Below are 16327 nucleotides of genomic sequence, written 5' to 3'. Positions count from 1 at the left end.
GCCATCTCTTATGCCTTTCCTCTGTCTTTCTCTCCCCTTTTCTTTCTCTGTGTAGATGACAACCTACGGTGCTTTTCTTCACAAAGGCTCCTTTTGCCGGAATTATTTCAACATTCTCGATCTGCTGGTGGTCAGTGTCTCTCTCATCTCCTTTGGAATTCAGTGAGTACTTGTCTCCTTCTTAATGCTGTTGAATTTGTGAATGATACAGGCCCAAAATAACTCCTGGTGCTTCTGCTGGTCTATCCATTCCTCATTTAACCCAGCAGTTTGTATGTTACAAGCACTAATACTATTTCCTTTTAAAAGTTAGTCCTTTATTTGTTGCCACTGTCCTGTCATGGAGCAGCACAGTAGTGCGGATGGTAGAGCTGCTGCCTCATAGCACCAGAGAGCTGGGTTCGAGCCTGACCTCGGGTGCTGTCTGTGTGGAGTTTGCACATTTTCCCCGTAAACACCTGAGTTACTTGGTTTCCTCCCAGATGCCAAAGGCGTGCGTGTTTGCAGGTTAATTGGCCTCTAAATTGCCAATAATGTCCAGGCAGTGGCTGAGAAAGGGGGATGCTGTGTCCTTTTGTGGATTAACTAGCACCTGCAGTTCCTTGTTTCTACATTTGGATCACAACTCATTGCTTATCTCTTTTCTGCTTGTGGCTACTTATTTTAAACTTATTCTCTCTGAATCCTTATCAAAGCGGTTTATTTGCCCTGGTACATGCATTTGTGATTGCAAGCACTTATGTTAAATTTCTATGTCTCCTTTCTGCTATGAGTTCAATTTAAATGAGAGCGAAGGAGGGGGATCTGGCAAGAGAGGGCATTTGGTGAAGAAGGGGAAACTGGTGGAAAACAAATAAAACTGCAGATGCTGGAATCTGAAAATAAACACTGAAAACACTGGAAGATCTCAGCCAGACCAGCAGCATCTGTGGAAAGTGGAACCAATTCTGAGGAAAGATCGTTAACCCGAACTGGTTCCCCTCCCCACAGATGTTGCTTGACTGGTTAAGTTCTTCCTGCATTTCTGTTTTTAATAGTGGAGAATGCTGCTTGATGTTAAAAATAAATGCAAACAAACAGTAGGATGTTTTGGAGGTAAGCTTGTGGTTAGGGCTTGATGGTTGATGGGAAGAAACTGTTCTTGAATCTGGAGGTCACAATTCTGAGGGTCCTGTATCTTCTTATTGATGGTAGCAATGAGATGAGAGCCTGGCCAGTGTGGTGTAGGTCTCTGATGATATTAGCGGGCTTTTAGAGCCTGCGCTTCCTGTAGATCCCTTTGATGGTACCCATGATGGACCAGACAATGTCCACCACTCTCCTGTAGATCCCATCAGTACCCATGATGGACCAGGCAATGTCCACCACTTTCTGCAGCCTCATTCATTCTGGGCATTTTTGGGCATCTGAATAACTGAATTAAGCTGTGATGCTACCAATAAAGATACTCTCTGCTGTACAACTGTAGAAGTTCGATGGAGTACTTGGTGATATGCCGAATTTCCCTAGCTTATGAGAGGTCCGTTCCAGAGTCTATTAACAGCAAGGAAGAAGCTGTTCTGGTGGTACATGCTCTCAAGCTTTTTTGCCTTCTGCCTGAAGGGAGAGGGGAATAGAGGGAATAATGATGTTTACATTGGTTTCTTGATTACATTGGTTTCTTTCTCGAGGTGGCGTGAAGTTTAGATGGAGGTGGTTGGGGAGGAGGGTCTTGTTTGTGTGATGGTATGGGCACGTTTCAAAACTACAATTTCCTGTAGTCTCAGTTGGAGATACTGTGATATATCCCAATAGACTATACTGGCTAGGTCAACATTGAGTAATACCTAATGCATTTCATCGCTGCATTTGGTCTCGCCCCTGTTCTGGATTTGTATGAAATAATAGCATTTTCCTATATCTTGAAGCCCCCACAGTGTAACATCTCTGTTCTGTTCTGTTTTGTTGTGATAGCTTATAATATACCAAATGCATAAAATGATTACCTAGTATTACAAAGGTGCGTCATGCAATGAGTGATTTGTTAGCCTGGATACGAAGGTTAGTTCCAGCAGGAGTGTCTCTCTCGAATGAAATCTTCCATTATGTTCATGAGAGATGGGAATTGCAGCCGAGTATTTTGGTGCTGGTCCTGAAGGACAGATTCTGGAACTTGTGCATCATCATCGTCTGATAAAATGTGTGGATATGCAGATTATGTGGTGAGTTGGGCGGCTGAGTTTCCCTTGTTATCTTCCAGGTCAAGTGCTATCTCTGTGGTAAAGATTCTTCGAGTCCTCAGAGTCCTCAGACCCCTGAGAGCAATTAATAGAGCAAAGGGATTGAAGGTGAGCCAGCTTCTGAAGAATGTGCCATGTGTGTGTGTGCATGTGTAAGAGAGAGATGTGTATATATGCAGAAGTTTATCCACATGTGCACAGGTGAATGTATAATTCTTCTCATATACATGAAAACCTGTTTGTGTATGTACGTCATGCATGTGCATGTGAGTTACACGTAAGTGTGTGTGAACACAGATATGGGTGCTTGTTCATACGTATGAATGTGAGTGCAGATTATGAAAATGTCGGTTAGTGCAACATTTTGTGTAAATTTTGTGGATGACGGGCCTGAGTGTGTGAGAACACCTGGGCACATTCCAATGTGTGGGTGAATGTGTACACATATTGAAGAAACGGATGCATATGAAGCACATCCAGCTGGTATGAGTGTGTGTGAGCAAATATGCAAAAAACAAGTATGTGTGAGTGTGAGAGAGCCTGTACATATACCATTACTATGTGTCCCAGGTGCTGACTCTTGTCTGCACTGAGTTTCTATATTTCTCAAAGCCTTGAAGGTAGAACCAAGGCAAAGAGTGGGATGAATCCAGAGTTCATTTTGGCCCTGGTCTTCCTATGTCCAGTCTGGGTCTCGCAGTCTCCGATCTCCCCCAGTCTAACCCAGGTTTCCTCCCAGTCTGACCCCGGTCTCCTCAAGTCTGACCCGAGTCTCCCCACCCAGTTTAAATCCTCCCTGACCCCGGCTGCCACCCCCCCCCCCCCCCTCCAATCTGTTGCTGGACTTCTCCCCCCAGTCTGACTTCTGTCTCCCACCCAGTCTGATGCTGATTTCCCTGTGCCCAGGTCTGACCCTAGTCTCCCCCAGTCTGACCCAGCTCTCTCCCAGTCTAACATTGCTCTTCCCCAGCCTGACCATGCCTCCCCCAGTCTAACCCCAGTCTCCTCCAGTCAGACTCCGGTCTCTCCCAATCTAACGCTTGTCTCCCCCCACTCTGACTGCCTGTGCCCCAGTCTGACCCGGTCTGTCTGTTCCAAGTCTGATGCTCATTGTCTGATGTGACCAGGTTTGGCCCGAGATACCTTTGATATGATGACCTTTGAGCAAGTTGTTTGCCCTGTGTTCTGGGGCTGCCATTTATGCAGAGCTGATCACTGACCTGCTCTCACTCTGCTTTACCTCAGCATGTGGTGCAGTGCGTCTTTGTGGCAATCAAGACAATTGGGAACATCGTGATCGTCACCACTCTCTTGCAGTTCGTGTTTGCCTGTCTTGGAGTCCAGCTTTTTAAGGTGAGTCAAGAGTGTTAATAGGTCATTGACTACAAGTGAAAGTCTGAAATACATTGTGCTCTCTCGCTTCAACTAAAATCAATTAGGCATGGACAGCATTGTTTTTTTATTAAAACAATGCAGAAAGAACGGGAACTTTGGGTGTGACTGCACACAATGTTATGGGCTGCTCTGATCATCTGCTTCGGATGGATGCAAGAGTTGACAAGGCATTAAGGATATTTTCCATCTTGAGCAATTTTACAGTGTTTATTGACTCCAGGGATACAAAAGCACATGGATCAGGATCAGAGGAATCAAACTCAGCTAGAAAAAGTATGTCTGGAAATTAACAATGTGGTGAAGACGGAAATAATTTTGTCATGGCTGAGTGTTTATTTACTTGGACCTGTTGATGAATTATTATTGGGCACTAGCTGAAAAAAAATCTTATTTGAGACAACAGGTACTATCTCAACATTTAAGAAACATTTAGATGGGTACATGAATAGGACAAATTTAGAGGGATATAGGCCAAACACAGGCACGTTTGACTGGTGTAGATGGGACGTTGGTCGGCATGGCAAGGTGGGCCGAGGGACCTGTTTCTTTGCTTTATGACTCTATATGTTTGAGATTTATTGAGTGGCATAGATGCACAGCTGATAGAGCTGCTGCCTCAAAACTCCAGAGACCTGGATTCAAATCATGATACCGGTGCTGTGTGGAGTTTGCGCATTCTTCTGTGACTTCGCAAGTTTCCTGTGGGTGCTCCGTTTCCTCCCACATCCCAAAGACACATTGGTTGCAGAACCCACTGTAAATTGGCCCTAGTGTGTAGGTAAGGGTTAGAATCTGGGCGGAGTTGATGGGAATGTGGGGAGAATAAAATGGGTTTGGAAAAGATTCATGTAAAAATGGATGGTCGATGTCTAAAAGGCCCGTGTCCATGCTATGTCATTTGTAATAACATGAATTTTTTGTGGGAAAGTGTGGTTGAGAATTATTATTGTGGAAATATGATTGGGAATTTCAACTGTGGATACGGGGTGAATTTTCACTGTGGGAATGTGATTGAAGAATTTGTTGTGGACAAAGGATTGAGAACGTTCTCCCTCGGGGAGTGGCTAAAGTGAAGATAAAGGAGATTGGGTAAGTATATGAGGGAGGAAAAAATTGACGGTCATAATGATTGGTTTAAACAAGGGAAATTGTGGTGGGAGGCTCGTGTGAAGCATAAACACTGCAGGGACAGGTTGGGCCGAATGGCCTGTTTATGTGCCATATATCTTGTGCAATCCCACATAATCTGGGTAGATTCTGATTGACAATAATGGAGTTGAATAATTGCTGTGGTGCTGGGTTAGCAATTATGTCCGAGGAGTGTGGCTGAGAAATATCACTGGGAGTTTGTTCTTAAGGATAATTGGAGAATTCTGTTTGTAAATTGGTATTGGGAACATTTAGTGATGAATTATTTGGGGGCTGGGTGAGTGGTTAATAATTACAATGGGTGTTATTGAATGTTATTACTTGCATTGTGTGGCTCAGAATAATTACTATTGGTCAATAGATAATTACTGAGCGTGTGTGGTGGAGAATTATAAAAGGATGTGTGATGATTATGATGTTATACTTGGGTATTTTTCATGACACTCATCTTCTTAATTTCAGGGAAAATTATACAGATGCACTGATCTCTCCAAAATGATTGAGGAAGAATGCAAGTAAGCCTGAGCTAGAAATGAACTGCCCTTTCTGGTGCAGCGAGTGTCCTGTGTGCTGAGAATTAGGAATAAAACTCTAAACTCTGTCACCGTCGAATGCCTCCATGCATCTCTTTGTGCAAAGAACTCTTGCTGGCTCTTTGTGCAAAGAACTCTTTAAAATTGTAAATTTCAGGAATTATTTAATTCCCTTGTGAAGGTATTCTGTAAATTACTTAAATTTTCCTTACTGGTCTCAACATACCTCCTCTGCCAGCTTGTTCCACAAACCCACCACTCTCAGAGTGAAAACGTTGCTCCATGGGTTCCTATTAAATCTTGCCCATCTCACCTTAAACCTATTCTTGTATTTGAAACCCCTATCCTCATAATTTTATACACCTCTATAAGATCACCCCTCAGCCTCCTGCACTCCAAAGAATAAAATCCTAGCCTGCCCAACCTCTCCCAACACCTCTCCTGTCCTTGACATAATTCTAATAAATCTCCATTATATTCTATCCAAGGTTACAATGTCACTCAACAAGAACAGTGCTTAGAGTTTCTCATAATCGCTGAGTCCTAACTAGTATTCTATAAAAGGATTAATATCGCTTTTGCTTTGGATTCTGCAACTTTATTTATAAAATTCAATCCGAGAATCTCCACTTCCTGTGTATACACCCACCCTCAAGTATCTGTTCCTGCAACCCTCTATGTTGCCTTTCCTCTCTGTTTTTCTTACTTCTTCCCATACTCTCCATCTATCTCCATCTTTTCTCTTACCTCATTATCCATTTCTTCCCCTCCTGATCTCTCTCCCACTCCACTCTCTATGTTTTTTGATCACTTGCTCAAACTCTTTCTATCCCCTCTCTGCCCTTAATCTTTAATCTTATTACCACTCATTTTCTCCACATCCCCCTTTTCTCTCTGTGGCATCTTCCTCCTCTCCAACTCTATTCACCGCCTTCTCCCTCTACCATATTTTATTTTTTATTTTTCTCTTCTGTTACCTCACAGACCCTTGTGCTCCTATATTCTCTGTCTCCAAAATCTACCCTGTCAATTGTTCCTTCCTCTCTTTCTCCCTCACTGTCCTTCCACATCTCCCTCCCCGCACCTCACCTCCTTGCATTATTCTCTTTGCTCTTGATCACCCTCCAATCCTTACTCTAAACCCTTCTTCGTACTCTCTTCCCTTTTCAGAGGACAGTTCATTGTCCATGATGACTCGGGCCAACTTAGGGTGGAGGAGCGAATGTGGATCAACAGCGACTTCAATTTTGACAATGTCCTGTCGGCCATGCTGGCCCTCTTCACAGTCTCCACCTTCGAGGGGTGGCCCCAGTGAGTACCAATGGATGGTATTTGTATTGGTTTATTATTGTCACGTGCACTGAGATACAGTAAAAAACTTTGTTTTCCATGCTTACCAGGCAAATCGTTATATACGTGAGTACAATCAAACCATACATAAACTGAATATGTAGAGCAAAAAAAGGGAATAGAATGTAAAATATATCGTTACAGCTACAGCAAAAATGCAGATAGAAAAAAAAAGTGCAAGGGCTGATAAAAAGTGATTGGGAATCAACCCGGATATACTTAGCTTGCAACCCGGACATATTTAACTTATGAGAGGTCTGTTGAGGAGTCTGATAACAATGGGGAAGAAGCTGTTCTTGAACCTGGTGGAACATGCTTTCAAAATTTTGTGTCTTCTGAGGGACGACAAAAAAGACAGACGGTGTGTGAGTGATCCTTCATTATATTGGCTGCTTTCCTGAGAGAGCTTTAAGTGTAGATGGATACAATGGGTCGCGGCTAGGATTGGTTTGCATGATGGACAGGGCTGTGTCCACAGCTGTCTTCCATTTCTTGTGGTTTTGGGCAGAGCAGTTGCCAAATCAAGATGTGATGTATCTCGACAGTATGCTCTGTAATGACACCACCATCTGCTCTGAGAAATATCTCAGCGAGTGGTGGGAGAGAATGCAGTGAGTATTGACAGCGGCAGTGCTGTCTGGGTGCGGAGGGAATGGTTGAGAACGGCAAACCAGGGGATAAAGAGGGTGTGCCCCTGTGGGAGTGCCGAGCAAGTCCCAGTGACTTGAGGCTGGAATACCACCGAGTATGAGAGAGACGTGACATTGAGTAATGTGAAAGATGTCTCCGCTAGTGTCAAGCAGCGTAAGCAGTGATTCCTGAGGAAAATCCTTTAGGAAAGATGTCTTGTGGGGTGGGTCAATGAGAGAGAGAGAGATAGAGGGGTTTCAGTAAGTACAGTGATTGACAGGACCCGGCACTCCGGTCAGCACTGTGAGAGTGGGACCATTGATTGTGGGGTCAGAGTTTGTACTGAAGGATCTCAGTTAGTACTGAAGGCATATCTGTGCTGAGCATCGAAAGAACTGCCTCGGTAACTGCTGGGTGAGGGAACAGTGAGGGGGCACCAGGGCCATTCACATGCCGACATTCACTGAGTGAGCAGACCTAGTGATGACTGAAGTAGGACGACAATGGACAGTGGGTTGCTGAGAGGGAAATCAGCCCGAGGGAGAGGACTCGATGATCACTAATCCTTTCCAGACAGCAGGGAGGGAGCCTGTCGCTCAGTATGGAGAGAGGAGTCAGAATTAGCAAGGGACCCCACTGAGGGTGGGGAACCATGGAGGAAGGTGTCTCCTGGAAGACCAGAAACAGCGATGGTGAAGGCTGAGGGTAGAACCTTGCTGAAGTTTGAGGGACTCAGCAGATGACTGAGGGAAGCGACGGAGGAGCAATACTGTGCAGATGGAGTATTGTATCCCAGTACAGAGGGAGGGGCTGACAATGGACTGGCCGAGGAAGGGGGCTCCTGCGAGTGTGTGGATTGGGGGCCAGGGGTCTCCTGCCAGCAGGGGCGATGGGGGAGGTGGGGGGGGGGGGGGGGGGGGGGGGGGGGGGGGGGGGGGAGGTGGAGTGGCAGAGTTCTCTTGAGCTCGAAGTGAAGGGTTTCGTTGAGTTCTGGAGGATAAGTTGTAAATGAGGCAGTAATTATTCAATTCTTCTCTGTTGGTGGAATGTTTCCCAACGCACTGGATCGTGTCATTGCTGCCTTGTTGTTATAGGTTGAGGTGGTCTGGGCATGTAAGAGTGGATCGAGCAGTGTTTGATGGTTGATGAGGAGCTGACAGGAAGCTGGGCTGGGGATTAATCCTGGTGTCTTTTATCCAGGTTACTTTATAAGGCGATCGACTCGCACACTGAAGACATGGGTCCCATCTACAACTACCGAGTGGGGATCTCCATCTTCTTCATCGTCTACATCATCCTCATTGCCTTTTTCATGATGAACATCTTTGTCGGGTTTGTGATAGTAACCTTCCAGGAACAGGGAGAGACTGAATACAAGAACTGTGAGCTGGACAAAAACCAGGTAACTATTCACATTAGTAACTGTCCCCATCCCCAGCCTCCACCTAACACAGGTCTGCGTTCCCATCCAAAACCAGTATCCATATAACTACTGATCACAGGTTCACTCCCTACCTAGGTTAGAGGCATCATCCATTCACCCTGCATTAGGAGGACGGTGGCAACTGTATCAGGTAACCCAACTCCACAGTCTGGTTGCAAACGCATTTCCAAGAACAGTGCATCTGTGTACATCAAAACGAAACCGCAGATACTGGAAATCTAAAAAAAAACTGGTGGAAAATGCTGGAAATACTCAGCAAGTCAGGCAGCAACTGTGCTAAGAAAAATGATCAGTGTTTCAGGTCAAAGACCCTTTGTCAGAACTGGGAAGGAGAGATTAATATGGGGACATTAAAATGAGCGTGGGAGTTGTAAAATGTAGAACAGCAAAGGCAGGTCAGGCTGGGAATATCCTATATTCCCAGTGGGAAAAAAATCAAACAAGCTGAACCAATATCGCAGAGGAAAGATGATATAGACAGTAAAATCAGGGCACAAATCAGGTGGGTTGGGGTTTTAGGGCAAGGGTTGGGGATCGGGGCAAGAGTCGGGGATTGGGACGAGGATTGTGGTGAGGGTCAGGGCGAGGGTCTGGGCGAGGGTCCGGGCGAGATTGGGGTGAGAGTTGGGCATCGGTGTGAGAGTCCGGGTTCGGGGCGAAGGTCAGGAATTGGGGCAATGGTCGAAGATCAGGGCGAGGGTCAGGAAGATCAGGGCTAGAAGGTCGCTAAACTGACATCAGGTGTACATCTCTGGATGCCCCTGTCCGTGTATGGACTTCAGTGCATCAGGTATAGAATATAATGAAATCTAAGTGTGATTTTTTTTAGCAGCAATTAATTTTTCATGGAATGCACCCAAGAATGTTGCAGAACAAAATTCATTTTCTCCGCTAATGTATCCTCTCAGAAATTCCTGCACAGGCAGTTTTCAAAAAAGTGTTCCCCTTGTGACACCGGGCAACAACTCGCACCCAGACCACCCATACGCTGGTGACCATTCACAAACACCATTACCATGGTGGGAATAATGTACCTATACTTGGATAATAGTTCCCATACTAACCCCATACCTGGGTTAAAGTCCCCAGACATCCACGCATCTCTCTTTGGTAAGGTTAGTTTCCTCCAATGGTCTTTCCTCTGCCCCTTGCCTTGTTATTAATCACATTCCTGTCTCCTGTACAGCGCCAGTGTGTTCAATATGCACTGAAGGCCCGGCCTCTGATGAGATACATTCCTAAGAACCCTTCCCAGTACAGGGTGTGGTATGTGGTGACATCCTCCTACTTCGAGTACCTCATGTTTGCCCTCATCCTTCTCAACACCATTTGTCTCGGGATGCAGGTGAGTGATGGAGCTGCCTGGAACCAGAGAGGTAGTGGCAGAGGTGGAAAGGGGGAGGGTTGGGATGCTGTGCGTTTGTATGTATTGGGTCTGGGGAGCCCAGGTACTGTGTTGAGGCATTGAGAAATTAGGGAGTAATGAATCTGAGTTTCTCCAGTCTCTCTGTATGTCTGGTCGACCTTACTATCTTTGGAGCATTTTTGCATGCTTGTTTCTGCAGACAAGTGTGTCTGGGGATGCAGCAGGCCTTGAATGAGACACCCGCTCTGGGAAGCAGATCACAGCAGCAATGGTTCTGTGTCACTTGCTACTTTCACTCCAGAACAGTACTTCTGGGATTTGATCATAGATGTAAAGAAATAAAGAGGACTGGAGCCTCGTCACGGCCAGATAGGCACTCAAAATCAGAATCGTATGGTACGGAAACAGGTCTGTCAGCCCAATGTGATGGATTTGTCCATCAAGCACCCATTACAACATCTGATTTTATTCTCTGAATGTTCTTATCAACCTTCGAGATTCCATGCTGTACCAACTCACTGGTGACAATTTACGGTGGCCAATTAACCCTGTGGAATGTGGGAGGAAACTGGATCACCCGAAGGAAACTCACATGATCACAGGGAGAATGTGCAAAGTGCACACAGACTGAGGTCAAGGTCAGGATTGAAGATGGGTAGCTGGATCTGTGAGGTAGTGGCTCTGCCAGTTGTGCCACTGTGCACACACATGCTTGCCCAGAATACTGGAATAAACTGCTTGTTCATATGCGGTGAAATGCAGCCACTGAACACACAGGATCTTGATACAAACCCTGGAGCTCCAGCAGTAGCTCCAACTGTGCATTGCCTCTAAACATTGCTGTCAAGTGATCACAGAATTGGGACTTAAACTAATGCCCATCTGAATCGGAGTAGGAAATGTTACCAGCCAAACCATGTCCGGCAGCTTGGCAGCTTGGAAGAGTGAAAGAGGAAAGAAATGGGAAAGTGCAGTAGTTCAATTGAGGGAGAAGATGCAAACAGTCCAAGGAGTTTGGGAGTCAGCGATAGAGAGATCACAAAGGGTGGGGTAGAGAGATCTGGACCCAGAACTCAATGGTGATGGGGTGGGGGTTTGGATTGGAGAATGAATGAATGAATGAATACGTTTATTGCCAAGTATGCATATACAAGGAATGTGCCTTGGTGCTCCACTCACAAATGACAACACAAACATATAGTTAACAATTAAGAATAAAGCATAACCACATCAAAACAATAAGGATACAACATTACAGTCTAAACATGTGGGTGAAAATAAACCAGAGCAAAAAAGAGACTACAGACTTTGGTTATTGAGTAGAACTATCACTCGTGGAAAAAAAGCTGTTTTTATGTCTGGCTGTGGCTGCTTTGACAGTCCGGAGTCGCCTTCCAGAGGGAAGTGTTTCGAAGAGTTTGTGGCCAGGGTGGGAGGGGTCAGAGATGATCTTGCCTGCTCGCTTCCTGGAGGAAGAAAGAGTTCCATATTCAACTGTGGGTTACATCAGGGGTCATGGCGAGATCAGAAACCAGTCATTCCAAGATTGGGGATAAGAGGTGGGTTGTAATTTGTCTTGAATTCCACCCTCTGTTTTCCACCCACAGCACTACGAGCAGTCGGACGAGATGAACCAGCTGTCTGACATGCTGAATGTGGTCTTCACTGGGCTCTTTGCTGTGGAAATGGTTTTCAAACTCTGCGCTTTCAAAGCCAAGGTAGGTATAAGGCTGATGGAAGGGAATAATGGCCAATGAGGTACAGAACAGTGTTGGTAATCGCGCTGGAGAGTGTCTCAGCCCAGATCTGATCAATTATAGTCATCAACTGCTCAGGCAATCATGAGGCAATCAGAAGTTGTGCTTTGGATTTTGGTAGAGCTCCTTCTAGTTTGAGACTGGACGGTGAAGTGACTCCCTGACATATTTGACTAACTGGACATCATCGTGTTACCTGCGGCACTGTTACAACATCCTTAGAGGAGCAGGTGCAGTCTGTTCTCCACAGTCGACAGGAGCTCAATTTCTTTTAAATTCCAGGGTAAAAAAGTAGTTGCTGCTGGTAAAAGTGCATTAAACAGCATGTAGGAGAAGTAGTTTACAGATGCAGCATTGATATAGGCCCTTCAGCCAACTGAGTCCACGCTGACCAATGATCCCCATACCACTATCCTACACACTAGTGACAATATTACAATTTTACCAAGGCCAATTAACGTACAAACCTGTACATCTTTGGAGTGTGGAATGAAACTGGAGCACCCAGAAAAAACCCACAATGTCATCGGGAGAACGTACAAACTCTGTACAGACAGCACCCGTAGTCGGGATTTCAACCCGGATCTCTGGTGTGTGAGGCAGCAACTCTACTGCTGTGCCATCTTGTCGCCTTGTGTATAAACAAGGAGTTAACTTCTCAACGGAGGAATGCGAGAAGGGAATCAGGGGAGTCCAGGAAATGTGGCTGGTTTACAGTGTTAGACTGGCTGGGGATGGGGAGGTGAGGTGGTGAAAGGTTGGGCATTGGAGGAGAGTTGGAAGTTAGTCTGTGACCACAAAGTAGTCCGGTCCCCTTTGAGTCACACTAAAGTAGGTGTTTTAATTAAAAGCCTGCTTCAGCTAAAGTGGCCCACAGGAAGCAAAGGCCAAACATGTGCTGTTATGAGATGGATGGGCACACCACATTATCGTTACCAGCACTGCGTTTGGGGAGAGCAGTCTGGGGTGATCGTTACCACATTATCGTTACCAGCAGTTCCCAGAAAGCAGTGGGAGGACAGCACAGAGACACGATTCAATCAGTGTTTTTTAATTTAGTTTGGAGATTCAGTGCGGAAACAAGCCTTTCGGCCCACCAAGCTTGCGCCGACCAGCGCTCCCCGTATACTCGTTTTACCTTACATACTAGGGGACAATAGACAATAGACAATAGACAATAGGTGCAGGAGTAGGCCATTCAGCCCTTCGAGCCAGCACCGCCATTCAATGCGATCATGGCTGATCACTCTCAATCAGTACCCCGTTCCTGCCTTCTCCCCATACCCCCTCACTCCGCTATCCTTAAGAGCTCTATCCAGCTCTCTCTTGAAAGCATCCAACGAACTGGCCTCCACTGCCTTCTGAGGCAGAGAATTTCCACACCTTCACCACCCTCTGACTGAAAAAGTTCTTCCTCATCTCCGTTCTAAATGGCCTACCCCTTATTCTTAACTGTGGCCCCTTGTTCTGGACTCCCCCAACATTGGGAACATGTTATCTGCCTCTAATGTGTCCAATCCCTAATTATCTTATATGTTTCAATAAGATCCCCCTCATCCTTCTAAATTCCAGTGTATACAAGCCCACAAATGTTACCCAAGGGCAATTAACCTCCAAACTTGTACGTCTTTGGAGTTTGTGAGGAACTGGAGGACCCCGGAGAAAACTCACAGGGAAAACGTACAAACTCCATGCAGACAGCACCCGTAGTTAGGATCGAACCTGGGTCTCTGGCACAGTAAAGCAACAACTCTACTGCTGCACACACCACACCACCCTGTCATGTTCAATGAGCTGACAGTGAACACTGCTGACAGAAATTCCAGGAGGAACAGTGTCCACAGTCATTCAGCTGAGTGAGGGCCAAGTTCAGTACCTGCCCTCAGATCTAGAAATTTGGCAGGTGGAGAAAGGCGTCCTGTGCTAACACAGTCCTGGGCAACGATTACCAGTTTAAGTACAGGGGTACGGCCTAATCTGGATCACTGGCAGCCACACTCTTTCCTTCTCTCCCAACACACCATCTTCTGGCCTTGCCCCCTTTTCATGTCTCTCTCGCATTTCCTACCCCGCTCCCACAACAGCCTCTCACATACAGCCCCCACCGAACCCCCTCCCTCCCTAACACCCTCTCTCCCTTCTCCTTACACCCCTTCCCTCCCTCATATCCCTCCCCACTGCACCCCTCCCTCCCGAACCTACCCTCACCCGTACTACCCTCTCTACCTTCCCTTGCACCCTCTCCCTCCTCACATTCCTTTCCCATTCTACCCTCATCACATATTGCCTGCCCCCCCCTCATATCCCTCCTAACCCACTCCCTCCTGAACCACCCCTTTCTCCCCTTCCCATGCTTCCCTCTGCTACACCATCCCTCTCAGAAATCACTCACACACTCCCACCCTCCCTCACATCTCTTTCTCCATGCACCCCCTCCGTTCCTCACACCTCCCTCCCCTCCCTTTCCCTCCGGCACCACCTCTCTCCTGGACCACCACTTTCCTTCCTTCACCACTCCCCTTCCTCCAGCACCTCCTTCCCCCCCTCACACAACACCCTTACCCCCTCCTGCACCACTCTTGCTCCCCTCTCCTTCTTTGCATGAATCTCCTCGATCCCTCAGGACCCCTCCTCTCCTTCATTTTCCCATCCTCTCCTGTACCATCCCACCTTCTCCCTTACCATCCCCTACCCTCTCCCTTACCATGAAGGTTGCCAACTTCCTCACTCCCAAATAAGGGACAAAGGGTGACATCACGGCCCTGCACCCCAAGTGACCTCACCCAGCCAGCAGCCATGTGTTCCCGCTCCACCAATGGCGGCCACTCGGGCCGGGAGGCAGGTTGCTACGCAACCTCCGTTAGGCGGCGCCCGGGCCTACACTGTCTGGGGCTACAGTGGTGTCTGGGCCTACAGTGTCCCAGGCATACAGTGTCTGGGCCTACAGAGCCGTCCGGGCCTACACCGCCGTCCGGGCCTAATAAGGGACAAGAGCGGTCTCGTACGGGATAAATCAATTTAGCCCAAAACACAGAATGTCCGATTAATATGGGACAGTTGGCAACCCTACTTACCACCCTTCTTTTTTCCATACCTACCCTCTCCCTTATCTTTGTCTCCCGATCACTCCCTCTCTCCAACCATCTCCCTGTTGGATTCTGCAGCAGCTGCCTAACTCTCCGCTGGGTGGCCTGTGGTGTTCAGATTTAATTATGAAATTCATTTCTGTGCTGACTGCAGAACCCAGACCCATTAGTTGCCTTCGGAGGTGTCGGAATAATTTAGATTAGACGCGAATGACTATCAAACTGTAGGCAGGATTTAGAAGGAAAATAAAATATCCCTGTCCATCTCATGGCAATTTACCTCTAAACCAAGTGGAATCTGGTCCATGTGAAATGATTCCATTTTTGGACACAGAATATTAAATCATGAAACATTAATGATATAGACACAAAACATTGGAGTACAGCGGGACAGGCAGCATCGCCTGTTTCGAGTGGAGACCCTTTTTCAGACTCATTGCTCAGATTCAAAGATAAACACATTGTAAATATTTGCTTAGTTTCTTGTCAGGTAAACGTAGCCACGTGATATAAATGACTTAAGCACATTTATATGCACACTGCGTGTTTCTGGGGAAACTTTTTTTAATTTTTAATATTTTAAAGCATATGCACAAATAATAATAAACGACAAACTGGTTATAGAATTCTTACATAGCTTCAATTTTAAATTTTAAAGAAAAAATAAGATGAAAAGAGAGTGAAAAAAAAGACTATAAACTAATAGAGAGAAAGCCAAGAAAAAAGAGAATTACAAATATAAAGATTATGGGATAGATCCGGGAGATAATGAGTATAGTTGTACATCCAACCCTAAACTCAAGTTTTAACTTTAGTTTTAAATTTTAGTTTTGTGACAAACCTTTTTTTAAATTCAATAAATGGAGACCATATTTTAAAAAATAGATCTGGTTTGTCAATTAGGCAAACCTTATTTTTTTCCAAATGCAAGGTCTCGGTCATTTCCGTAATCCACATTTTAATTGTGGGGGTTACTGTTTTTTCCCAAAATTTAATTATGAATTTTTTCGCAGTTATTAAACTGTAGTCAAGAAAGCGTTTCTAACTTAGCGTAAAGTTTGTAATGTGTTCTGATAATCCTAAAATTATTAATTTTGGATCTAAATCCAGTTGGTTATCGATAACTTTGGAAATGATTTTTAAAATATCGATCCAAAATTTTTACATATTTGTACAAGTCACAAAAGTGTGAGTTAAATTGGCTTCTTGAAATTGACATTTATCACAAATATTGGTGGAAACACTGTTTATTGTTTCTCTGGTAAATCATGTTTGCTGAGGAAAGTTGTTTTGCTTGCTGTTTCGTTTACCTGCTGCCTCATTGACTGACACTTTGTTGTCGGCAAGTACTGTGCAATAGCAACTTTTCACCAGCAGCCCTTCTCTACTTAACCTGGA

General features: G+C 45.6%; 1 protein-coding gene across 1 annotated transcript in view; it reads left to right on the top strand.

Moving 5' to 3' along the window:
* LOC144591288 (voltage-dependent L-type calcium channel subunit alpha-1S-like) overlaps positions 1–11804 on the top strand; it is a gene marked incomplete at its 3' end in the record, with an annotated part of 47224 nt that extends 35420 nt beyond the window's left edge. Inside the window, exons 15-22 of the mRNA XM_078395545.1 lie at positions 56–162; positions 2240–2327; positions 3465–3572; positions 5226–5278; positions 6467–6607; positions 8477–8678; positions 9907–10065; positions 11694–11804. Of these exons, the coding sequence (XP_078251671.1) occupies positions 56–162; positions 2240–2327; positions 3465–3572; positions 5226–5278; positions 6467–6607; positions 8477–8678; positions 9907–10065; positions 11694–11804 (969 nt within the window). The remainder of the gene's footprint in view (positions 1–55; positions 163–2239; positions 2328–3464; positions 3573–5225; positions 5279–6466; positions 6608–8476; positions 8679–9906; positions 10066–11693) is intronic.
* Positions 11805–16327: the final 4523 nt, after the last annotated feature.

This window comes from Rhinoraja longicauda, unplaced genomic scaffold (assembly GCF_053455715.1).
Source record: "Rhinoraja longicauda isolate Sanriku21f unplaced genomic scaffold, sRhiLon1.1 Scf000802, whole genome shotgun sequence".
Classification (NCBI taxonomy): Eukaryota; Metazoa; Chordata; class Chondrichthyes; order Rajiformes; family Arhynchobatidae; genus Rhinoraja; species Rhinoraja longicauda.
This window is presented reverse-complemented; position numbering and strand designations above follow the sequence as displayed.